Source organism: Phodopus roborovskii, unplaced genomic scaffold, assembly GCF_943737965.1.
Source record: "Phodopus roborovskii unplaced genomic scaffold, PHOROB, whole genome shotgun sequence".
Taxonomy (NCBI): Eukaryota; Metazoa; Chordata; class Mammalia; order Rodentia; family Cricetidae; genus Phodopus; species Phodopus roborovskii.
In genome coordinates this window covers 102,579-129,812 of record NW_026126167.1, presented here as the reverse complement: position 1 = coordinate 129,812, position 27,234 = coordinate 102,579, and the positions used below count along the sequence as shown (strand labels likewise).

The 27,234-nt window shown below is 37.7% G+C and overlaps 1 protein-coding gene across 1 annotated transcript in view; it reads left to right on the top strand.

The window, feature by feature from the left end:
- The window catches only part of LOC127218551 (melanoma inhibitory activity protein 2-like), a 64,783-nt gene extending 37,549 nt beyond the window's left edge, over positions 1 to 27,234 (top strand). The window contains 5 exon segments of the mRNA XM_051179564.1: positions 8,100 to 8,201; positions 9,585 to 9,647; positions 10,119 to 10,155; positions 26,886 to 27,052; positions 27,159 to 27,234. Of these exon segments, the coding sequence (XP_051035521.1) occupies positions 8,100 to 8,201; positions 9,585 to 9,647; positions 10,119 to 10,155; positions 26,886 to 27,052; positions 27,159 to 27,234 (445 nt within the window).

The following is a 27,234-nucleotide window of genomic DNA, read 5'->3' as shown; positions in this document are numbered from 1 at the left end:
TGAGAATGATGAAGATTCTGAGATGCCCAGTGTGAGAACTCCTGGTTGAGGGCTAACACAGCAACTTCTTTCAGTTCTCATTCTGTAAACATTTGTCTTATCTGACTACCTCATCTTTATAGAATTGTTTATTTGGTGATGTTTATTTGGTGAGGTACCTGTTCACATAGAAACCAAGCATGTGCTTGAGTGCTGTCATGTGTTCTTGATGGTAAGAAGGCCATAATATACTTTGTGGAGAAAATGCCATGTATAAGATTAACTTTGTTTTGTCTTAACTTACAGTGCTGTTGGTTGGGAATTTACTTTAGGAAATCTACAACTTATGTTAACTAAGATGTGTATTATTTTGTTTGAGACTGTTTCATGTAGTCCATGCTGGCTTGACCCTGATTACAGTCAGCTGTGTCTCTTAACTCCTGATCTTTCTGCTGTCACTTCCCAAGTGCTTGGCACAGGTGTTTTCCACCATTGTAGATTTTATTTAGTTTTAAAAAATGATGTATTTGCTGGGAATGGATGGTGCACACATTTAACCCCAGCACTCAGGAGGCAGAGGCTGCTGAATCTCTGTGAGTTCGAGGCCAGCCTGGTCTACAAAGCTACATAGAGAAACCCCATCTTACCAAACAAAGCAAAACAAAGAAACAAAACAGTGATTTGCTCTTTTAAATTATGTATAATTTGTGTGCACCTGTAAACATAAGTGTTGGTGCATGTAGAAGTCAGAAATGTTGGCTCTCCCTGGAACTGTAGATAACATGCAGTTATGAGTCACTGGATATGGGTCTTGGGAATTGAGCTCAGGTCCTCTGCAAGAGCTGGATGTACTCTTCTTAATGGCTGAACTATTGCTCCTGCCCATGGAGATTTATTTTCATTTTATGTGTATGTGAGAGTTCCTGTATGTATATCTGTGCACAATGCCTGTGCCTGGTGCTCTCTAAGGCCTGAAGAAGGCGTTGGATCCCTTGAAACTGAGTAACAAATGCTTGTGAGCTGCCATGTGGGTACTGATTACTGAACTTGTGTCCTCTGCCAGAGCAGTTTGTGCACTCTTAGGTGTGAGCCATCTCTCCAGTCCCATGGCGAGTTTTAAATAAAATACTTACACAGGGTTCAAAGTTGTGTATTCTTTACATGATATGTTTCATGAAAAGAGATCAACAGAGAAGTATTCCTATATTACCCCAGGAACCAGTGACCCCATTATTTGCTAATTTGCCAGTTAATGGTTAATGAGTTAATGAAGTTAATGTGTAATGCTTAAAAATTCAAAGGTGCAACACATTTTCTGTCCATTTTTAAAGCAGTGGTGAAAATATGCATTGTGTTCTGTTTGTATGTGTTCACACTGTGATTTCATGTATTACTTTCTGTTGCTGTCCTGATCACACTGGTCATAATGAAAAGTCTAGGCACAACTGAAATTGAGGCCATACAGGAGGACTGTTTACTGCCTTACTTTCCATGGATTGATCAGCATCCTTATATAACTCAGGGGTGGCACCACTTGCATTGGTTGGAGTCTCTCCTACATCAATTAGTCATGGAGAACGTGCCCATAGGCTTGCCACAAGCATGTCCTGGGAAGTTATTTTCTCATTTGAGATTCTCTTTTGCCAAGTTTCTGTAGTTTGTGAGAAGTTGACAAAAAGCCCAATGATTATGTCTATTATTAATAGTATTATATTATATATTCTGCTCTGAATCAACTCACAGCTCAAGCTGAATTATGCCACAAGCTGTTCTTCAGGGTAGGACATAGAAACTTTGTAAAACTGTATAAATATCAGAATAAGATCCTGCCTCTATAGGCTATAATTTTGGTTAACTTATTTTATACATTGCCTTTTTACATTCATGTTGTTTTCTTGTTTTTTTTTTTTTTCATGACTGATACATTATCTTCAGCTCTTTAAGTTTAATATTGGGAAGAAGTGAAATATTTGAATCTAGGAGTTTAGTATACTGCTTTATATATGTGATTTCTCTTTGAAGTTCTATCAGTAGAGATTAAATTTCAACATTTAGGCTGTATTAGTTACTTTTCTGTTGCTGTGATAAAATACAATGGCAGAAAGAAAACAAACAAACAAACAAAAACCCCTAAATACCAAACTATTCAGGTCAAGGCAACTAGTAGATGGGAGAACTTGTTTTGGTGCACAGTTCCAAAGGGAGAGCCCATGATAGTGAGGGGAGCATGGGAGCATGTTCTTAGAGCAGGAAGAGGAGAGATTGTAACCCCCTTAAAGTTGAAGAAGACGGATAAAACTAGAAGCAGGAAGAAGCCATATGTTCCAAAGCCTGCTTCCGGTGACAATCATGTGTCATATAATAACATGTTGGTACAAAATGAACCACAAATAAGACAATGCCACCCATTGATTCTTTGTTTGTTTAAGTATACTCTGATGTCCACACAGTGATGAAATGCCATGTTGCTTCATTTCTCAGAGACTTATTTTTACAGGGTATATGATTGCTTTCTCTGTACATTGTTTTCATTTTTATGAAATGGAAATAATAATTTTGTATGGCTGTTGACTAGTTTAATTCCCCACGGAAAAGTCTAGTAACAGTTCTGGCACACAGTAACTGTTCAATGAGTTACCTGTTACTCCTTAGTAAAAGAAAAAAGGAGTGCAGGATTAGTGCTGGTGCTGTGATTATTTATTCTCTTGTTACATTTTTCCTTTTTAAAAGTTTAAATTAGAAACAATATTATTTTAGATATCAATCCCAGTTCCCTCTCCCTCCCATCTTTCCAAGACCCCATCACATCCTTCTTTTGCTACATAGAAAGGGTGAGGCCTTCAATGGTGGATCATCAAAGTCTGTCACGTCATTTGGGACAAGTCCTAGGTCCTCCCCTATGTGTCTAGGCTAAGAGATATCCCTCTGTGGGGATTCGGCTCAGTCTCTTAATATTTTTGACTACCAATTAATAATATTGGGTCTACACACCTTTACTTCAAGCACTCAAGAAGCAAAGACAGGTGGATCTATGTGAATTAAAGGCCAATCTGGTTTACAGTGTGATTTTCAGGTCTACGTTTTGAGACACTGTCATAAAAAGCAAACAAAACAATACAAGTCATAGTTATAATTATTGGCCCTCTTACTAACAAACATAATGACTTACTATAATAAAACTTGATCCTAGTTCCCACACCCTCCTTCCCTAATAGCCCGCTCTCACCTTCACCTCCCATCCCCTCCAACTCTATAGGGAGGGTGACATCCAAGAGGGGACATCAAAATCTGTCAAATCATTTGGAGTAGTATCTAGAACTTCCCTCCTGCTTCTAGGCTAAAGGAGTATTCCTCCACAGGGAATGTGCTCCCAAAGTCCTTTTATGCACCACGGACACATCCTGGTATATCTGTCAGAGGTCCCTTAGACTCCCCAGGCCTTCTAACTGAGGTCCAAGTTCAGAGATATGATTCAGTACAATGCTGGTTTCCCAGCTATCAGTATGGGGGCCATGAGCTCACCCTTGTTAGGGTTAGCTGTATCTGTTGGTTTCAGTAGCCTGGACTTGACCAATTTTCTTATCACTCATCCCTCTTTGCAACTGGATTCCAAGAGTTCAGCTCAGTGTTTAGCTGTGGGTTTCTGCTTATATTTCCATCAGCTACTAGATGGGAGCTTAATGATGGCATATAAATTAGTTATCTATCTCATTATCAGGGAAGGGAATTTAGGGTAGCCTTTCTACGATTGCTCAGATTGATAATTGGTGTTATCCTTGTAGGTCTCTGAACACTTCTCTAGAGTCAATTTTCTCTTCAAACTTATAATGGCTCCCTCTATTATATTATCTTTCTTTTTCTCTCTCATGTATTAGTCTCCCAATTTAATCTTCCTGGACCCACATGTGCTCTGCTCCTCCCCTTCTCTTTCTACTGACACTCCACTCACTGACCCCACCCACTCCCAATATGCTCAGGATATCCTGTCCTTTCCCCTTCTGTGAGGGACCTTGTGTTATTGTCTTTGGTTCCTCCTTGTATACTAGTTTTTCTCACGGTGAGAATTATATGCTGGCGATCCTTTGCTCTATGTCTCAAATCCATATATAAGTGAGTACATAACATTTCCTCTTTTTATGAGTGGGTTACCTCAATCAGGATGGTTTCTTCAAGTTCCATCCATGTACCTACAAATTTCACGTTTCCATTGTTTTTTTTCAGCAGAGTAGTATTCCATTGTGTAAATGTACAACATCTTTATCAATTTTCAGATGAGGGGCTTCTAGGTTGCTTCCAGATTCCTGGAATTTCAAATAATGCTGCTATGAACACAGATGATCAGATGTCTCTGTTACATGGATGTGTATATGCCCAAGGGTGGAATTGCCAGGGCTTGTGGTAAACTGATTTCGATTTTCCTGAGGAACCACAATACTGATCTCCAAAATGGCTGTACAAATTTGCACTCCTGCCAGCAGTGAAGGAGTGTTACCCTTTCCCTACATTCTTTCCACCATAAGCTGCCATTGGTGTTTCTAAGTTTAGTTATTCTGACAAGAATAATATGGTAACTCAGTTGTTTTGATTTGCATTTCCCTGATGGCTAAGACTGTTAAGCACTTTCTTAAGTCTCTTTCAGCCATTTTGGATTCCTCTATTGAGAATTCTCTCTTCATTTGTTGTGTTGGTAACTAGTTTCTTGAGTTATTTGTCTATTGTAGAGATCATCCTTCTGTCAGATTTGGGGATGGTGAAGAACTTTTCCCAGTCTGTGCACTGAGATTTGGTCTTTCTGACTTTGTACTTTGCCTTACAGAAGCTTCTCAATTTGAGGAGGTCCCATTTATGAATTTCCAATCTCAGTGACTGTGCTACTGGTGTTATGTTCAGGAAGCTGTCTCCTGTACCAATTTGTTCAAAATACCTCCAATTTTCTCTTCTAAGTGTGGCTGGATTTATGTTGAGGTCTTTGATCCAGTAGATGTTTCTGTGAATTCTTCCTTTGCCACATCATTGTCTGTAATTTTCTTTTTTTAAATTAATCTTGTATCCTGCTAATTTGCTGAATGTGTTTTCCAGGCATAGGAGTTCCCTGGTACAGTATATTGGACCACTTAATGGAAACTATCATATCATCTGCAAATAGTGACATTTTGATTTCTTCCTTTCAAATTTGTATCCCTTTGTTTTCCCTTTGTTTTCTTATTGCTTTAGCTAGAACTTCAAGTACATTATTGAAGAGATATGTAGAGAGAGGGCAGTCTTGTCATGTTCCTCATTTTAGAGGAATTGCCTTAAGCTTCTCTCCTTTCAGTATGATGTTGGCTGTTGGTTTACTATATATTGCTTTTATTATATTTAGGTATATTTTTGTTTTCCCTGATCTCTCCAAGGGTGTTCAATTTTTTCAAATGCCTTTTCAGCATCTTAGTGGGATTATAATGTGGTTATTCCTTCTCTGTTTGTTTTTGTTGTGGGGCTCATTGATAGATTTTTGTATGTTGAAACATCCCTGCGTGGCTGGGATGAAGCCTATTTTCTCATGTTGGATGAGTTCTCTGATGTGAATTTGGATTCAATTTACCAGTATTTAATATAGTATATTTGGATCAATGTTCATGAGTGATGTTGGTCTCTAGTTCTCCTTCTTATTTGTGCATTTGTGTGACTTGTGTAACAAGCCCCATAAAAAGAGTTTTTTAATATGTGAGGTTTATGTGACCTTTAAGTTTTATTAGTGTTTCTTTTATATATGTGGGTGCCTTTGTATGTGGAGCATAGATGTTCAGAATTGAGACTTTGTACTGATGGACTTCTCTTATGATGGGTATGAAATGGCCTTCTTTTGCTTGATTTTGGTTTGAAGTCTAACTTGGTAGATATTAAGACAACTGCACCTTCTTGCTTCCTGGGCCCAAATAATTGGAAGTTCTTTCCCCAACCCTTTTTCTCTAGGTTAGTATCTGTCTTTGAAGCTTAGATGTGTTTCTTGTTACACCAAAAGGGTAGATTCTGTCTTCAGATCAATTCTATTAGACTGTGTCTTTTTATATGCAAGTTAAGACCATTAATGTTGGTGGAAAGTAAGGAGCATTCATTCATTAATTGTTAATTCTTATTTGTTTTAGATTCCTTTTTGTTGTTGTTGGCAGTGGTATTGTTGTGTATATTTCCTATGCTTTTATTTTTGGGTTCTGGTGAAGGAGTATTATCTATTGGCTAGTTGTTTGTTATTGTAGTTAACGTCCTTGGGTTGGAGTTTTCCTTCAAGAACATTCTGCAGGGATGGATTTGTGGATATGTATTGTGAAAATCTGGCTTTGTCATTAAATATCTTGTTTTCTCCATCTATAGTGATTGAGAGTTTTGTTGGTTATGGTTTTGTTGGGTATCTGTGAACTCTTAGTACTTGTAGAACAGCTATCCAGGACATTCTGGCCTTGATAGTTACCATGTAGAATTCAGGTGCAATTTTGATATTTTGATTGATATTTTGATTGCCAATATAAATTACCTGGCCTTTGTTCTTCTTGTCCTTAATATTATTTATTTATTCTGAATGTTACATGTTTTGATTATGATGAGTCAATGGGAGTTTGTTTTTGTTGTTGTTGTTGTTGTTTTGCTTTTTGCCCTGTCTATTTGGTTTTGGGTATGCTTCTTGTATTTTCATAAGCACATTTTTGAATCTTCAAATTGGAAAAGTTCTCTTCAGATTGGGAAAGTTTTCTTCAATGATTTTTTTTGCATATATTTTCTGCACCTTTGAGCTGGGGTTCTTCACCTTCTTCTATGCCTATTATTCTTAGGTTTGGCCTTTTCACAGTATCCCACGTTTCTACTATGTTTTGTTGGATTTAAGATTTTCTTTGGTCAATGAATCTATTTCCTGTAGTTTATCTTCAACTCCTGAGATTCTCTCTTCAAACTCTTATATTCTGTTGGTTATGCTTGTGTCTGCAGTTCCTGATCATTTACCCAGGTTTTCTGTTTTAAGCTTTCCCTCAATTAGTGTTTTCTTTATTGTCTCTATATCAGTTTTCAGGTCTTGAACAGTTTGAATTGCTTCCTTCATCTGTTTTATTGTTTTTTCATTGCTTTCTTTACTTTCTTTAAGAGATTTTTTTTATTTTATTCATATATTCTGTGGCCTTTTTCTCTATTTCTTCCAATTTAGTGTTTGTTTTTTTTTTCTTCCATTTCTTTTTTTTTAATTTATTTTATATAACAAAGTCCATTTAAATGAAAACAAACATTTATAGAAAATATTTGGGAATTTGGGCATTGTTCTTTCCAGACTACTTCCTGCTGGTAACGGGCACTCTCATGGGGGATTCAAAGAAGATTCAGAAATCCTGGCTGTAGTCTGTAAGGCTGCTTTGTCCATCTTTTTTGAATGTAGGATCACCTCGTACTCTGTTTCAGGCGGTCTGGCTTGATTAAACCACTTTAGTCTGGATTTCTTCCATTTCTTTAAGAGATATTTTTTTTCTCATAGCATCTTTGCGGGACTGTGTTATTTTTAAGAATTTTTTAAATGTCATTCTCTTCTTCATCTGTTTTGATATGTTTAGTTCTTTTTGGTGTGGAGTCCCTAGATTCTGGTTGTATCGTACTGTTCTTTCTATTGTTGGGTGTTTTCTTCTAATGCTGTCTTCCCATCGCTTTTTCCAGTGTGTGAAGCTGGAGTTTCTGTCTCTCTTTACCCTGCTGTCCTGGTGAATGTAGGTTGGTCAGGATTTCGATGTCTGCAACCCTGGATAATCCAAGTTCTCTTGGAGATTGCTCCCCTGGCAGAGGGCAGTTGGTGGGGTTCAAAGATTAGGACAGTTTAGCATCAAGGTGTTCCTGAGGGGAAAGGTGTTTCCAGTGGGTTCAGAGCAGAACCAGGAAGTTCCACAGAAGTGGAGGGTTTGTTGGAACCACACTTTGGCCCAGTGCCAAATTTCATATCAGAGACACACAATTTATTTTTCTTTTTTCTTTTTTTGCACATGGCCTTTGCTGTGGTGTATGAAAATTGTTTTGTGTGATACACCATTTGTGATTGTAGTTGATTATATTGATTACATACATTAAAAGGAATGAAAAACTCTTTTTTTTTTTTTTTTTTTTTTAAGGAAAATAACAGTGGAGGAAAATTGTAGACTGGAGAAAGAGGAAGAAGTTTTCAAAGTGAACAAGAGAAATAGCCATGTGAACAAGGAACTAGAGACCTATAGGTAAGACATCCTTTTTCTTATTTTGATGCTTGGCATCAGGAAGCAGTAAAATAAAATGGCTTTATTGTTTTGTTTGATCTCAGACAAGGTCTCTGTATCCCTGACCCATCCGGAACTCTTTCTGGAGGCAGACTTGCTTGAACTCAAAGATCTGCCTGCCTCTGCCTACCAAGTGCTAGGACTAAAGGCTTGTGTGCCCTAACACCACTACTCAGTGAATTGGCATATTTTTGTTTCATTACTTTGTATTTGAACTTCATGGAATTTTGTTGATATTCAGAAAATATAAAAAGGAAAATTTTCTTGTTGGGGATTTTGATATATAAGTATAAGCATATTTTATGTTAACATGAAGAAGTTTATAAATAGGTATGGATGTTGTGTGTGTTGGCACTGGGAGGTGGAAAAGAATGGTCACAAGATCAAGACCAATATTGGCTAAATAGTGAGTTTGAAACTAGCTTGGACTGCATGAAACCCTGTCTTCAAGAAGGATATGATGAGCAGTTAATTCAAGCTCATTCATGAAGATTTTTTCAGCTGGTGAAGAATATACACAGCAAGTTTGCCATGAAATGAACAAGCCACTCTTAGAATTTTAGTAAATGCTTAGCTAGTCTTTGGTTCAGTCCTCAGTGGACCTGAGGAAACACTAGAATGTCTGTTAGATGCTCACCACAGCAACTTGAGTCATAGGATACTTCTATCAACCTTAGGAAGAGTAAGTTTGGGCTTTGTCTAAAAGGACAAATTACTTTTTTGTTTCATAAAGACAGTAAGTTAGTTATACTTTTACCTCTTATGAGTTCCTCTCCTGAGCTGGGCATTGGTATCAGAGGCAGGTAGATTTCTGTCAGCTCAAGTCCAGCCTGGTCTACAGAGCCAGTTCTTGGACTGTTATGGCTACAGAGAAACCCTGTCTTGAAGTTCAAAACAAACAAAACAAAGCAAACAAAAAAGATTTCCTTTTCTGGGAATCTGTTAATTTTACAGAATCTGAGTTAATCTTTCATGATTTTGAGTCCTGAAAATGAAATACAGATGATCAGGCATGCTTGCATTTGCCTGAGACTTTTGCACTTAGGATGGGGGCATGGTAAGATTGTAAATGAGCCCCTGAACAGGCTGCTGGAGACCTTCTATACTGTGTAAATTTTTGTGACATTGTGATAGGCACATCCAAGTAGTAGTACTCAAATAGTTTAATTGACATTAGACCTAAGGGAGGAGAAGATGGTCTTTAATACCTGTCAGCATCTCTCAAAAGAGGAGTCTTGTGGTTATAATTAAATAAGGAAGAACACTCAGTAATATCCTTGTAGCCACGTGCTGTTATTCTTTATTATATGTTAGCACAGTGGAGTAACTATTTGTTCCATGTAGACGGTGTGCCAAGGATTTTGAAGAAGAATTGGAGAGAACAATTTGCTCCTATCAAGGGCAGGTGTGTGTGTCAAGTGACAGCTGTATATGCAGTTAGAGCATTCTGACTGGATAGAACTGATGCAGGACTGTAGCTTTTATCACTCCTGATGTGTTTTGTGAAACTGAAATATACACAGAGAGCCAATGATACTGAAATATAAAACTTCTGCAACTTCCCTTTCTATTGGAATGAGTATTATATAGCAAAGCAATGTGTCACCATTGCAGTCCCATGTTGGGATTGTTATCTGTTCCTTGGAAACTCTAGTAGTTGATCATCTTCTGCAGTTTGCTGGCATTAAAAACACTTATGTTCAGGTTTGTTAAAAATTTCAGGAGAGAAAATCATCTGTATATGTGAAATCATGCTTTCAAAATGGTTATAGTGCTTCAGAGATGCCTAGGCAGTGGGAATTATGGTTTGGACCATGAATTTTAGTGGTGGTAATGAATTTTTTTTATTTACGAATAATTTTAATAACTGTTTTTTAGGGTTATTGCTCATGAACAAAGGGCACATGACTATTGGGTAAGTTTTTAAGTCCCGTAACATATAGTATTCATTTTATATTAGATAAAGGTATAAACAGTATTTTAAAATAATCACTTTCTATGAATTTTATTAATTTTACCAGTATTGAAATCATATTACAGGACAGACTATAGGAAGCACTGAGAATTAATCTTTTATTTTGTGCTTTACTTGTACATTTCCCACTGAATATAATTAGTTTTAAAATCACAAAGTCTTGAGAAGGAGTTTTGGGGGTTAGATAGAGAGCTCAGTATTTCAGCTCAGCACTTGCTGCTCTTCGAGAAGACCTGAGCTGTGTTTGGTCCTGAGCAAGTCAGATGGCTCACATTTGCCTGTCATTCTACTTCCAGGTTAACTTAGACCCTCTTCTGTCCTCTTAAGACACCTCCACTCACACTCGTGTGTGCATGGACACACACATAACATGTGCACATCTTCATATTTATGTGTCATACAGTGAGCACCTTGTAAGTCCAGGTATATCAGAGTCAGGAGAAACACTTATGTACATAAAACTAAGTAAAATTTTAAAACAGTTAAGTGAAATGTAACATTTTACTAGCTCAGGGTATTGTACTGAATTCCTTTTTGTTTAAAATTGATTTTATGATTACAATTGGAAAATAATTACACACAGAGAAACATCCTTTTTGGAGCAAGGGTTTGAGGCAAGGTTTCTTTCTGTATTGATGGCAATCCTGGAATTATGTCTGTAGACCAAGGTGGCCTTAGTGATGCACCTGCCTCTACCTCCTTTGTACTGGGATTAAAGTTGTGCACCACCATTGCCTAGCTAAAAGAAAAATTTGATAGCAATAAAATATATTTAAGCTATATTTACAGTGGATGTTAAGTGCATTCATTGGCTAAAGTCAATTCTCATCTATATTGCAAAGTTATTGACAGTAGAGTCCCTTTAATTTGAAGTGTGTTAGTGTTTGATACTTATAAATGGTAAGCTTACATTTTGAATTGATCTATCTATTGTATTCTATATTCTGTATCTGATCTGTAGAGTCAACAGATTGGCTGGGAAGCAGGAAGAATAACATATGTTTGGCTTTTGTTAATGATTATTTGAGAGTATTGCAGGTTCTTGGTATTTATTATAACTAAGCTGGGCATGGTGATGCACACTACCAACAAATGCACAGATACAAATAATAACTGCTGCAATTGTGATTGTGAATTGTCTCATACTTAATAGTTGTGCGATATGTACAGATTGTATTTAGCTATTAAAAAATGACCTGTAATGGCATTCTGTTAATCGGTTTTAGACATTTGTCTTTTCCAGTATTATGGACCTAAGGACCATCCATTTCCATTGACTTTGCTCTAAAGTAGTCTGCTAGCCACTTATGTTTGGATGTTTTCATCATCAAATGATTTTAGGCACTGATATTGCATTTAAACAGCAACATTAATTGACAAGGTACCAATGAAACTCCAGCTTTACATTTATGCATGTGGCTGGCATAAAACTCATTCCCTTTTTGAATAATTCCTGAAAGTAAAAATGATTTATATTGACTACAATAAGTGCCAATTCTCTTTTATTTATTCATTATATTTATTTATTTTTCTTATTTTACATATGAATCCCAGTTCCTGCTCCATCCCTTCCTGCTCCCTTTCTTCTACCCTCCCATGCCCAACCACCACCCTCAAATAACTTCTCCCCACTGCACATGTAGGGTGATGAGTTCCTAAATGGGTCATCTAAATCTGTCCAATCATTTGGAGTAGGAACTAGGCCCTCCCTCTTGCCTCTAGGTGCAAGGAGTATCCCTCCATGGGGAACATGCTCCAAAAGTCCTATTATGATACATCCTGGTTCCACAGTCAGAGGTCGCTTAGTCTGGCCAGGCCTTCTGAGACCCATGTTTAGGGGGTCTGGGTTGTACAAATGCTGGATTCCTAGCTATCAGTCTGGGACCCATTAGCTCCTCCTTGTTTAGGTCAGTTGTCTCTATATGTTTATATAGCCTGGTTTTGTCCTCCCTTTCTGCATCTGGATTCCAGTATGGCACAGTGTTTAACTGTGTGTATCTGTTTCTATTTCTATCAGCTTCAAGATGAGGGCTAAATGATTGTACATAAGTTAGTCATCAATCTCCTTATCAGGGAAGGGCATTTATAGTAGCCTAGCAAATGTTGCACAAATTGTAAAATGGGATGAGACTTGTAGGTCTCTGTACATTTCTCTATAATCATTTTTTATAGAATCCTATAATGGCTCCCTCTTTTATGGTATTTCTCTCTCTGTGTGTTTTTCCCATCTATTCCTTCCCTGACTCAATCATTCTAGTCTCATGTGCTTTCCTCTCCTGCCCTTCTCTTTCTCCTAGTCCCCTCTGCACTCACTTCCCCACCACTCTGAATATTCTCAGGAGATCTTGCCCCCCCATGAGAGATCATGTATGAATCTCTTAGAAATATCTTGTATCCTAGTCTCATCACTGGCACTGTAAATTATAAGCCAGTGATCCTCTGCTCTATGTCTAAAATCCATATAAGTAAATATGTACCATGTCCCTCTTTTTGTTACTGGGTTACCTCATTCAGGATGGTTTCTTCAAGTTCCATCCACTTGCCTGCAAAGTTCAATATTCCATTGTTTCTTTCTGGCAGAGTAGTAATCCATTGTGTAAATGTGCCACATACTCATTATCTATTCTTCTGTTGAGGGGCATCTAGGTTGCTTCTAGATTCTTGCAATTACAAATAATGCTGCTATGAATATAGTAAACAGGTATCTTTTTTGCATGGATGTGGATCATTTGGGTATATGCCTAAGTATGGGATTGCTGGGTCCTGTGATAGACTGATTCCCATTTTTCCTTAGAATCACCATAATGATCTATAAAATGGCTGTACTTTTTTGCACTCCCGCCAGCAGTATAGGAGTTATCCTGCTTCTCCATATCCTCTCCAGCATAAGTTGTCATGGTGTTCCTAATTTTAGTATATCTGGTAAGATGGTATCTCAAAATTGTTTTGATTTGCATTTCCTTGGTAGCTAAGGATGTTGAGTACATTCTTAAGAGTCTTGAAGCCTTTTTGATTTCCATAATTGAGATTTCTCTGTTCAGTTCTGTGCGCCATTTTTAATAGGGTTATTTGGTGTTTGGTGACTAGTTTCTTGAGTTCTTTGTATATTTTGGAGATCGACCCTCTTTCAGATGTATGATTGGTGAAGATCTTTTCCAAGTCTGTAGGCTGTCTTTCCATTTTCTGGTATCTTCTTTAATTTCTCTCTTTAGAGCCACAAATTTCTTATTATATAGGTCTTTTACTTGTTTGGTAAGCTTTACACCAAGATACTTTATGTTGCTTGTGGCTATTGTAAAGGGTGATGTTTCTCTGATTTCTTTCTCTACCTCTTTGTCGTCTGAATAAAGTAGGGCTACTGATTTTTTTGAGTTTATCTTGTAACCTGCTAGTTTGCTGAAGGTGTTTATCCTCTCCACTCTGTTTGATGTTGGCTGTTGGTTTACTGTATATTGCTTTTATTCATTTAGGTATGTTCCTGTTATCCCTGATCTCTCCAAGACCTCTATCACGAAAGTTATTGGATTTTCCCAAAGGCTTTTTCAGCATCCAGTGAGATGATTACATTGTTTTTCTTTTTCAGTTTGTTTATATGGTAGATCACATTGATAGATTTTCATATGTTGACCTGTCCCTGTAACCCAGGGATGAAGCCTATTTAGTCATGTTAGATGATTTCTCTGATGTGTTCTTGGATTCAATTTTCCAGTACTTTATTGAGTATTTTTGCATCAATATTCATGAGGGATATTGGTCTGTAGTTCTCTTTTTTGTTGTGTCTTCTTTTGGCTCAGTTACCAAGGTAATTGTGGCCTTGCAAAAGGAGCTTGGTAATGAACATTCTACTTCTATTCTGTGAAACAATTTGTGAAGTTATGTTATTAGCTTTAGTTGGAATTTATGGAAGAATTCAGCACTGAAGCCATCTGGCCCTGGATTTTTTGGTTGGGAGGCTTCCAATGACTGCCTCTATTTCAGTAGAGGTATTTTTAAGGTGCTCATCTGTTCTTGATTTAATTTTAGTTAGTGATAGTTATTGAGAAATTTGTCCATTTACTTTGAGTTTTTAAATTTTATGGAGCATAGGGTTTCAAAGTATGACCTGAAAATTGTCTGAATTTCCCCAGTGTCGGTTGTTATGTCTCCTTCCTTGTTTCTGATTTTTTGTATTTTGTGTATTCTCTCTCTGCTTTTGTGTTAGTTTGGATAAAGATTTGTCTATCTTGTTCATTTCCTCAAAAAGTGAACTCTTCATTGCATTAATTTTTGTATTGTATTCCAGGATTCTCCTTTATTGATTTTAGCACTCAAATTATTTCCTTGCTACTATACCTCTGGGTGAGTTTGCTTCTTTTTGTTCTAGGGCTTTCAGTTTTGCTGTTAATTCTCTAATGTGACTATTCTCAGTTTTCTTCATATGAGCACTTAACGCAATGAACTTCCCTCATAGCACTCTTTCAAGGTGTCCGATAAGTTCGCATATGTTGTGTCCTCATTCTTGTTGAATTCTAGGAGAAACATATTTACAGAGTGACATCTCCCATCACCTTCAAAGTTGGATTATTGGGAAGTATATGGTCACAAATTTCCAAAAATATCTGTGTATGGTGTCAGGCACATTTGAATCGTACTCTGAGTCAAACAGGGCAATCATTTTCATTTTCAGGCAATTGGGTATGCATACCCACTTCCAGATACATCTTGAGAGTTGTGTTATTTTCCCAGGTAAAATTTCTCTAGAGCTTGTAGCCTGCCTTCCACATTGCACATATAAAAATAAGCACCATTCCACTCAAATTTATGACCTTCATATTTTAAAAATCAGAACTGTTTTTGGGATGAACAGGTGACTCCGCTTTTAAAAGCACATATTGCTTTTGCAGAGGGCCTGAGTTCAGTTCCTAGCACACATATTGAATAGCTCAAGGTCCATGTAAACTTCATCTTTAGAGGATCCAATGCCTCTGGCCTCATTGGTCACTGTACCTTGCATGGACATGACCCCCATGTTGATAGAAAGGTAGAAAGAAAGAATAAGAGGAAGAAAGAAAGAAACACACACACACACACACACACACACACACACACACGCCAATTTAAAAAGAAAACCTTGAAAATATCAGAACTCTTTACATAGGTGTAAAGCTGAGGGAATTCAAGGTGTGAATATTTATATATGCACCTTATCCTGTTATTTTAATAAACATTTAATTTGTTGAAAAGCTTCAAAAACACCATGCTCTGTTGAAATCTGTGTAGTGTTCAGGGCACATTTAGACATAAGCTGACAGACAGTAGGATAACACGATGAGAGCTGTTGAGTGTGATTCTGACTTATGGTTCAGCTAATTGGATCTGCATTTAAGAATTCTGTTATTATCATTGTCACTATTATTATTATTATTATTATTATTATTATTATTTTCTTTTAGGTGTTGATCCCAGTTCCCTCCCTCTCCCTCCCTCCCTCCCTACCTCTTACACTCTATCCCCGTTCACATGTACCCTGACCACCCTCCCATCACATCCCCCCACCCCAATTCCACATGTAGGGCAATGTCATCCAGGTGGGGTCATGTAAATCTGTCAAGTCATTTGAAGTAGGGACTAGGACTTCTTTCCTGTCTCTAGGTTAAGGGAGTGCCCTCTATGGGAATATGGGTCTCAGCTAGAAGGACTGCGCAGTCTAAGGGACCTCAGGCAGTGGAACCAGGATGTATTCCTGGTGCACAAAATGACCTTGTACATACAACTGCTGTTTTAATTATTCCATAGCACTCCCCATATGGCCCCTATATACTATGCTGACCTTCACTGAAAGGAGCTATTCTCTCTCCTCCAACTGTATTGGAGGGTCTCTTCAGAACCTAACCTTTCCTTCCAGGGGGAGGAGGAGGAAGCATAGTATTTAAACATTTTCATTACTGTAAAATCTCCCTTATGTTATCTTTTCATCTCACTTTACCTTTAAAATATTCTGTGAGTAGACATTTGTGAAGTATAGGCACTGCTTTTACTTATATTTCTAGAGAAAATATTTTGGGTAAATAACACAAATACTTGTAATTATAGACTTACTTATTTTTTTTAACCGGGTAAATAATGTTAGCCCAGATATGGTAGCACATCCTTTAATTCTAGCAATTGGGGTGCAGAAGCAGGAGGATCTCTGTGAGTGTGAGGCCAGCCTCATCTACAGAGTGAGTTCCAGGCCATTCTGAGAATTGCTTAGTAAGACTCTACCTCAAAAACAACCAAACAGCAAAATCCTTTGTAGCTCCTTGTTCTGATCTGTATTCTTCTTCCACACAGTTTAAGGCAAGTGTCCACCTGAACTATGGAAATTCAGGAATCCAGAGTGCTCTCAATGACACTTTGGGTGTATGTAGCACTCAAAACTTTGTGAATTTTGAAGCATTTCATAGAGCAGATTTTAAATTTTTGATGTTCAACATGTAAGGTATATAGACATACATTCTCTCTCGCTCTCTCTCTCTCTCTCTCTCTCGATATATATATATATATATATATATATATATATATATATATATATATATATATATATATATATATATATATGTTCTTCATCCTGTTTGACTCTGCCACGCTTTAGTCCTAAATGAATACACAGATGGTATATTAGGTATACAACAGTTGGCTGGTGGTTGGGCTTCTTATTGGCTATCTCTGTCTTAATTATTAACCCATTTCTATATTCATGTATTTCCACCTGGTTTTGGCTTATGTGTGAATTCTCCATCCTGTTACTTCTTTGGTGCACAAAATCATGACCCCTATGCCTGTGTTTCATAGCATTCTCATCTCGTAGCCCTGCCTATATTTTCTAGCTGGCCAATCAATCAATCATTATTTTATTCATCAACCAATGAGACAAAATATATACAGAAGGACTTCACAGATCATACAAAATTGCAAACACAGTGCCAGGCACTTCCAATAAGGAATACTCAACCTACACTGGATAACGAGGAGTTATACTACATAAAACCTTTAAAGAATATATAATATAGAGCAGTGTAACCAGCATTATTTCTTGAAGAAGCAAGATCAGAATGTATAAATATAATTTTTGTGGGGCATTTTTGTGAGTGCTTAAAGAAAGCAAGGAAAACGAAGAAAAAATATCAAAGAGTTGAAGGAACAGTTCAAGACATGAAAACTGAAATAGAGACAATAAAGAAAACACAAACTGAAGGAATGCTGGAAACAAAAACAAAATCAAAAACAAAAAAATAACTGGGCAAATGATCAGGAACTACAGACTCAAGAAAAACCAACAGAATACAAGAGAGTGAAGAAAGAATCTCAGGGGCTGAAGATAAACTAGAGAAAATATATACATCGATCAAAGAAAATCATAAGTCCAATAAATCCTTAACACAAAACATCCAGGAAATGTGGGACTCTGGGTAAAGCAAAAGCTAAGAATAATAGGTGTAGAAGAAGGTGAAGAAGCCCAGCTCAAAGGTGTGGAAATCATGTTAAACAAAATCGTTGAAGAAAAATTTCCCAATCTGAGTAAGGACTTGCCCATAAAAGCATAAGAAGCAAACCCAACACCAAATAGACTGGACCAAAGAATAAAGACCCCAAAACACATAGCAATCAATGCACCTAACATACAGAAAAAAAGAAAGAAAATTAAAAGCAGCAGGAGAAAATTTTCAGATAACATATATATAGGTAGACTGATCAAAATTACACTTAAATTCTCCATGGAAATTCTCAAGATCAGAACGTCCTGGGTAGATGTTCTACAAGTATGAGAGTCCACAGATGCCTGACAAGGCTACTATACCCAGCAAAACTCTCAATCATTATAGACAGAGGTAACAACATATTTAATGACAGAGCTGGATTTTCACAGTGAATATCTAAAAATCCAGCCCTATAGAAATTTCTGGAAGGAAAACTCCAACCCAAGAAAGTTAACTATGCTCACAAAGACATAAGTAATAGATAATCCCAATTCACCAAAACCAAGGTTAAAGCATGGATAATATATTCACAATACCACCACTTACAAAAAAATCTAAAACAAACAAGCATTAACAATCAGTGGTCCTTACTATCTCTAAACATTAATGGTCTTAACTCGCCTATGAAAATTCACAGGATAAAAGAATGGATACAAAGACAGAATTGATGGTTGGTTTTGCTGCATACAAAAAAACATATCTAAGTTTCAAAGACAGACATTCCCTCAGGGTAAAGGGTTGGGAGATCTTCCAATGAAGTGGACCCAAGAAGCCAGCAGGTATAGCTATCCTAATATCTAACATGTTAGACATCACACCAAAATCAATCAAATGAGATGAAAACAGTCATTTCATATTCATCATAGGAGAAATACATCAGGACAAATTCTCAATTCTGAACATCTATGTCCAAAATACAAAGGCACCCACATTCGTAAAAGAAACTCTACTAAATCTTGAAGCTCATGTAAAACCTCATCCACTCCTAGTGGGACACTTCAGCACTCCACTCATACTACTAGACAGGACCACCATACAAAAACTTGACAAAGAAACAAGAACTAATAGAAGCTATGTCTACATTGGGTTTAAGAGACATCTACAGAACATTACAACCAAACACAACTAATATACCTTCTTCTCAAGTCCATATTGAACCATCTCTAAAATCAACCACAAACTAGGCCACATTAAAAAAAAAAACCTCACCAGATTTAAAAAAAGAAATTGTAATATTCCTATGTATCTTATCAGTCCACCATGCTTTAAAGCTAGAATTCAACCACAACACAAATCTCGAAGAAACCCTACAAACTCATGGAAACTGAACAATGTCCAATTGGACCATTCCTGGTCAAGACGATATAAAGACGTGGATGACTTCTTAGAATTCAATGACAATGAGGACACAACATACACGAACTTATGTTAAACATTGAAAAGATTTCTACGAAGGATGGAAGTTCATTTCATAAGAGTCCATATGAAGAAAACTGAGGATAGTCACATTAGAGAATTAATAGCACAGCTAACAGACTTAGAACAAAAAGAAACACACTCACCCCAGAGTAGATGCCAGGGAATAATCAATTTGAGAGAACAAATCAATAGAGACAAGAAAATGATACGAAACATCAATGCAACAAAGAGTTGTTTTTTTTTTTTTAAGAAACTCAACCAGATAGACAAACTTTTATCCAAATTAACCCGAAAAACACAGAGAGAACACACAAATTAACAAAGTCAGAAACAAAAAGTGGACATAATAACAGACCCTGAGGAAGTCAAGACAATTTTCAGGTTGTACTTTAAAAACCTGTAAAACCTGTACTCCACAAAATTTGAAAATTCATTGGAAATGGAGAAATTTCTGGATAATTATCACTTACCAAAAGGAAATCAAGAACAGATAAGCAACTTAAACTGACCTATACCGTCAGTTAAATTTAGGCAATCAACGAAAGCCTCCCAACAAAGTAAGACCGAGGGCCTGTTGGCATTTGTGCAGAATTCTACCAGCAAATCAAAAAGGAACTAATACCAATACTCCTCAAATTGTTTCACACAATAGAGACAAAATGTTCATTACCAAACATTTTTTTCAAGGCCACAATTACCTTGGTACCATAGATACACAAAGACACAACTAAAACAGAGAAGGATAGACCAATATCCCTCATGAACATAGATGCAAAAATACTCAATAAAATACTGGCAAATCAAATCCAAGAACACATCAGAGAAATTATCCAACATGACCAACTAGGCTTTATCCCTGTGTTGCAGGGATAGGTGAACATACAAAAGTCGATTGATGTAATCCACCATATAAACAAACTGAAAAAAAAAAAAACAGTGTTTACTGAAAAAGCCTTTTTCACATTCCAATACCCTTACATGATAAAGGGCTTGGAGAGATCAAGGATAACAGGAACATACCTAAACATGATAAAAGCATATATATTAAATCAACAGCCAACATCAAACTGAATGGATAGAACCTTAATGCAATTCCTGTAAAACCAGGAACAAGGCTACCCTCTCTCTCCATATTGCTTCAATATTGTACTTGAAGTTCTAGCTAAAGGAATAAGACAAAAAATGAGATCAAGGTGATACAAATTGGAAAGGAATAAGCCAAACTTTCACTATTTGAAAATCTATGACAGTATACATAAGCGACCCAAAAGTTTCTATCAGGGAACTCCTACAGCTAATAAACACCTTCAGCAAACTACCACTATACAAGATCAACTCAAAAAAAAAAATCTGTTGCCCTACTATATACAGAGGACAATGGGACTGACATAGAAAACAGAGAAACATCACCCTTTACCATAGCCATAAACAACATAAAGTATCTTGGGGTAATGCTTAACTAACAAGTGAAAGACCTATATATCAAGAACTGTTTATTTAAACCAAGAAATTTAAGAAGATACCACAAAATGGAAAGATCTCCCATGCTCTTGGATAGGTAGGATAAGCATAGTAAAAATGGAAATCTTACTAAAAGCAATCTACAGATTGAATGCAATCCCCATCAATATCCGCACAATTCTTCACCGACCATGAAAGGATAATAATCAAATTTATATAGAAAAACAAAACACCCAGGATAGCCAAACCACCCTGTACAACAAAGGAACTTTAGGAGGCATCACCATCCCTGACTTTAATCCCTGACTAGAGCTATATTCGTGAAAACAGCCTGGGTATTGGCAGAAAAATATACAAGTAGATCAAAGTAATCAAATCAAAAATCCTGATATTAACCCACACACCTATGAACACATGATTTTTGACAAAACAACTAAAAGAACACAATGTGAGCAGGAAAGCATCTTCAACAAATGGTGCTGGAACAACTGGATGATAGTGTGTAGAAGACTGCAGATAGACCCATATCTATAGCCTTGCACAAAACTCAAATCCAAATGGATCAAGGGCATAAACATAAATCCAGCCACACTGAATATCTTCAAAGAGAAAGTGGTAGGTACCCTTGAAGAAACTGGTACAGTAGATTCATTCCTGAACATAACTCTGGTAGCACAGACACTGAGATCAACAATTAATAAATGGGACTTCCTCAAGCTGAGAAGCTTCTGTAAGGCAAAGGAGACAGTTGACAAGACCAAAAGGCAGCCCACACTGTGGGGAAAGATCTTCACCAACCTTACATCTGACATAGGGCTCATCTCCAAAATATACAAATAACTCAAGAAACTAGTCACCCTAACACCAAATAACTCTATTAAAAATGGAGTATAGAACTGAAGAGAGAATTCTCAATAGAGGAAATAAAAAAGCCTGCAAGACACTTAAGTGTTCCACATCCTTAGCTATTAGTGACATGCAAATCAAAACAACTCTGAGATACCATCTTTCTCCTGCAAGAATGGCTAAAATCAGGAACACTAATGAGAACTTATACTGTAGAGGATGTGAAGAAAGGGGAATACTCCTACATTGCTGTTGGGATTGCAAACTTGTACAGCCATTTTGGAGATCTTCATCGCAGTTCCTCAGTAAAATGGGAATTGGTCTACCACAGGACCTGGCAATCTTATTCTTATTCATATACCCAAATGATCCACACCCATGCAACAAAAAAATGTGTTTAACTATGTTTATAGCAGCATTATTTGTAATAGCAAGAACCTGGAAGCATCCTAGATGCTCCTCCAATGAAGAATTGATGAGGAAGATGTTGGACATTTACCCAATGGAATACTGCTCTGTGGAAAAAAATAACAATGGAATCTTGAAAATCACAGGCAAATGGATGGAACTTGAAGGAAACCTCCTGAATGAGGTAACCTAGTCAACAAAATAAGAACATGGTATGTATTCACTGATATATATATTCGACATAGACCAAAGGATCACCAGCCTATATTTCATAATGCCAGAGAAACTAGGATACAAAGAGGATTCTAAGAGATTCATACAAGTTCCCTCATAGAAGGGGAAAAGAACTAGATCTTCTTAGCGTATTGGGAGCGTGGGGGGTGTGAGTGGAGAGGAGGCCAGAATAAAGAGTAGGGGAGGAAAGAAAATCACGTGGGACTAGGAAGATTTAGCCTGGGGAGGGTAAGACAAGAGAAAAGAAAGAAAGAGAGTGAGACAGCATGTGAGAGAGAGAGAGAGAGAGAGAGCATAAATGAAACATTTATTTGAAGTGGCTCACTTATAGTTTCAGAGATTCAGTCCATTTTCATCATGGATATAAAATGCTGGCGTACAGGTAGTTGTGGGTCTGGAGAAAGAGCTGAGAATCCTACATTCTGTAGGCAATAGGAAGTCTATTGAAATTCTGGGTGGTATTATGAGCATAGGAAACCTTTAAGCTTGCCCACACAGTGTCACCCTCCCTCCAAATGACCATACCCACCCCAAATCCAAGAAAGACAACCCTCCTATCAGTGGCACTCCCTTTGAAAGTATGTGGGCCAGCTACATTTAAACTGTCACTCACTAGCACTAGAAGTTTATAATAATATTATTGCAAAATTCATTTTTTTCAACTCTAGGAACCCCCAAAGTCTATAACAGTGTCTCAACAATGTTAGAAAGTTCAATGCTGCTTCTGAGAATCCTTCAATCTCTTAATTGTAATCACCCATGAAAATCAAAATCAAAAAGCAGATCATATACTTCTAACATATAATGGCACAGGGTATACATCAACATTCCAAATAAAGAGAAGAGTGAGGAAATACTGGGCCAAGGAAGACCAAGAAACGAATGGGCAAACTCCAAACTTTCCATCTCCATGTGATGTCAAAATCCTCTTAGATCTCCAACTCTATTCAGATTTGTTGACTGCAAGCCACTTCTTTCTATTGGGCTGGATGCACTTCCTGTTAGCAGCTCTCCTTGGCAGATATTCCTTGACTCTGTCATCTCTACCATCACATTTCTGTGTACCACATGCATGACTCATGCTGGAAAAGGTCAGAACAAGGCATCAGATCCCCTAGAAGTGAAATTACAGATGGCTGTGAGCTGCTGTGTAGTTGCTGGGAATTAAGCACAGGTCCTATGGAAGAGCCAACTGGACCCTTAACATTTTACCCATCTCTCTAGCCCTTTCTTGTGAAAAATTTTAAGCATGCCAACTAATGTATGTATTGAAGTGTGGCGCGCCCCTGACCAGCAGGGGAAGAAGACCACCTACACGAGGATCCTTCTCTGATCACACTTTATTGAAGCACTTCTTGATTGAGGGAGAGCTGGAGGTGAGGGGCACGCAAGCAAGGAAGGGAGCGGCTTATATCTAGGCAGGATGGGTGTTCCTTCCTGAAAGGACACCAGTCAGTCTGGGATTGGTGCATAGCTGTTGCCAGGCAGACTCGAGGAGGGCACGTGCCAAAAACAGGGTTGTTTACAACAGTCCTTGGCGCCATCTCGTAATGGCGAATTGTGTGGGTTCCCACATTGAAGGTTAGATTTGTTCCTTGGTAAGGGTTTCCTATATCTGGCCATAATAAAAATTTACTCTCTTTCATAGCTATCATCTCATTGTTCTTAATCCATTTACATATAACCTGTTTTGCTGTAAGGGCTATTATGCAGGCAAATGTCAATGGATTTGTTAAAGCCTACCAGTAAAATAATTTGGGTACTTCTTAATTAGTTATGTGATTTAATCATTTCATATTCAGTAGATTGTATTTGTCAGGACCTCTTCAATTATCACTCACTACACACAGAAGCTGGGAAAGATGTGTGTCTACTGTAGGTATTAAATGAAATAATATTAAAAAAAGAATAAAATTCAGAAATTTAAATATTCATGTGTATCTATAAGTGTACTTTTCTCAAAAAGTATATGATGTGAACTTAGGGAAAGTTTGGTACATGTAGAAAACAGGTAGTGGATGCTGCATCCTGAGTTGCCTGAAAGGGCAAGTTTGCCTAAGAGCCAGCTGGAAAGGTCAGCAGCACACTGGAAAAAGATGTCAGTTCTGGTGAAATTTCCATAGATGTCAGGCTATTTGGCGGATCCTAAAGTGGAGTACTATTGTATTCCTGTTGAATTCTTCCCTGTCCTTGCAGGAGAGTGGAAAATGTGAATGGCATTTGGATCTGAAAATGTTTTGGAAATTAGTGAAAACTGGAAATTAGTGAGAACTAATGAAGTTTTCCTGATTTAATTTTTCTGTCTAGATAGGCCAGTATTCTCCAAGTTGGAATCCAAGAAGAGTGCCACCAAACAAGACTCTGTGGTAAGAATGGGAAATTGAATTCTACCCATGGATCCGTAACTAGCTTCTTGGTTTTATTAGAATAATGCTAGAACAACCTTGTGATATCAAAATATTAATACAATATACTTTTAATTTTTGTTAACATTTTCATCCTTGTGTTGTAATGTTCTGGAAATAGTATAAATCACTAGCCAAGTTTTGATTTTTTTTTTAACTGCAATCCCAGCATTTGGACATGGTGAGGCAGGAGGAAGGTAATTTCAAGGCCAGTGTGCTCTATCTAAGAAGAACTTGTCTCAATAAACCACATAGGCTGAGGAAATGGCTTATAAGTTAAGAGTACTGGCTGATCTCCTAGAGAACCTCACTTTCATTCCTAGCACTTAGTGATGATCACAACCCTTCTTCACTCCAGTTTCAAGTGATCTATATCCCAATTCTATCCTTCCAGAACTCTGAGTGTTTGTAGTATGCATGCAGACATATGTTCATGTAAAACACCCATTCCTGGGTGGGACTAAAAGAAAGAGACCATACATGTCTTATTTCAATAAGTACAACTTTTAAATGGACATCAAAGTTTCTGTACATTCTGTGCACTATTTCATATTTTCTACCTTCTAATCTTATTTGAATCTTAAAAAATATTTTAGATTTTTAAATATAGCATTAATTTGGATCAAGTAGAAATTGTAAACACCTTAACCATTTTCTTTTTTAATTTATTTTATATAACCAAGTCCATTTAAATGAAAACAAATATTTATAGACAGTATTTGCGAATTTGGGTGTCGTTCTTTCCAAACTGCTTCCTTGTGGTAAGGGGTGCTGTTATGGGGGATTCTAAGAAGATGCAGAAATCCTGGCTGTAGTCTATAAGGATGCTTTGTGCAGCTGTTTTGAATGTAGGATCACCTGGTACTCTGTTTCAGGCAGTATGGCTTGATCAAACCACATTAGTCTGGAAGAAATCCACAGCTTTTCATTTTCTGTGGAAACAAAAATAGAAATCCTTCTCCCCAGTAATTTGTCCTTGAACTTAAATTGTGGAGTCAAAGCATTTTTTTATTTAATTAATTTTTTTACATGTCGATTGCAGTTCCCACTCCGTCCCTCCCTTCCTCCCTGCCTTACATCCAACCTCCCTTCATTTTACCGTCTCTGCCCTCTCACTTGCACCCTAACCACCCTCCCCTCCCATCCCCCACCCCAATTCCATATGTAGGGGAATGCCATCCAGTTGGGGTCATGTATATCTAACAGGTCATGTGAAGTAGGGACTAGGGCTTCTCTCCTGTCTCTAGATTAAGGCAGTTATCCCTCCATGGGGGATGTGTTAGCAAGGTCCTTTTGTGCAGCAGTGATACATCCTGGCTCCACTGTCTGAGGTCCCTTAGACTGCTCAGTCTTTCTGGCTGAGACCCATATTCATTGAGGCCTGAGTCAGTCCCATGCTGGCTTCCCAGCTATAGTCTGGTGGTCTGTTAGCTCCTCTTTGTTCAGGTAAGCTGTCTCTTCCACCTGTGTTTCTGTCGCCTGGTCTTGTCCTCTCCATCTGCATTTGGGTTCTAGTTTGACTCAGTGTTTATGTATGGGTATTTGCTCCTGTTTCCAACAGGTATTCCATGAGGGCTCCATGGATAAGTTGTCGATCTCACTCTCAGTAAAGGGCATTTATGGTAGCCTTTCCATGGATGCTCAAATTTTTTAGTTGGTGGCAGTCCAGTAGTTCTCTAGACCTTTCTTTGTGTTCAATTTTATCTTCAAACCAATATTGGCTCTCTCTCTCTCTCTCTCTCTCTCTCTCTCTCTCTCTCTCTCTCTCTCTCTCTCTCCTGTCTTCTATTCTTAACTGGGCTATATCTTCCTGGTCGCACGTGTTTTCCTTTCCTCCCCCTCCTTTTCTCCTACTCCTCTCTCCATTCACTGCCCCCGTTCCTGCCACTTCCCCTGTGCTCTGGGAGACCAAACAGCATCTTAACCATTTTCATTTCCTGTGTGTTTGATAAATGTGTACGGTTATTTTTTTCTTTTTCCTAAATATAGGGTTTCAAAGTAGCAATGGTTCCAGTCATGAAAGTCACTCTATTGACAAGGCTAGCCTTGAACTGACAGAGATACACCTCCCTCTACCACCTGAGTTCTGGGATTCAATCCCTCTACCTCAACTTCCTGGTGTATATCTAGTTTAAAAAGTATCTGTTTTGATCTTCATGAACTATAATTTTGTTTGAGAGTGTGCTAGGTGTGTTACTACCATGCTTAAAGATTTCTGTTGAGTTCGTAAAATTACTTAGGACAGAAAACAAGGACATCCTCAACCCATGTGGAAGACTGAGCCTGTTACCATTCTTGCTTCAACATCATGGAATGCTTTCTTCTTTGCCTGCCACTCCCAGGAAAGGAGCTGTGAATTAAGCCACTACACAGACTAATGATTGTGACTCTGTTACAGAAGGCAACTTTTCCAAACTCTGGCCCTGCTGATTGCAAAGTGGCTGTCTATGGCTTGACTCCTCCACTGGTGGCCAACGTTTCAGGCCCTAGAGATCATGGATGCCCTGCCATTCCACAGAATCCAAGAGGCCAGAATACACCACCACCTTATCCAGATGCTCGAAAGTATGTCCCATCAAAGGGATTTGCAGGCCCAAGGTTTCCTCCAAAGTCAGGTAGGCTTTTTAAAAGGCCCTTATATGAAAAATATGTATCTGTGTGTTCCTTCTAGTCTGGTTCCTGTTACTATGAGAAACACTGTCCAGAAGCAACTTGAGGGAGAAAGGGTTGTCATGGCTCACAGGTAA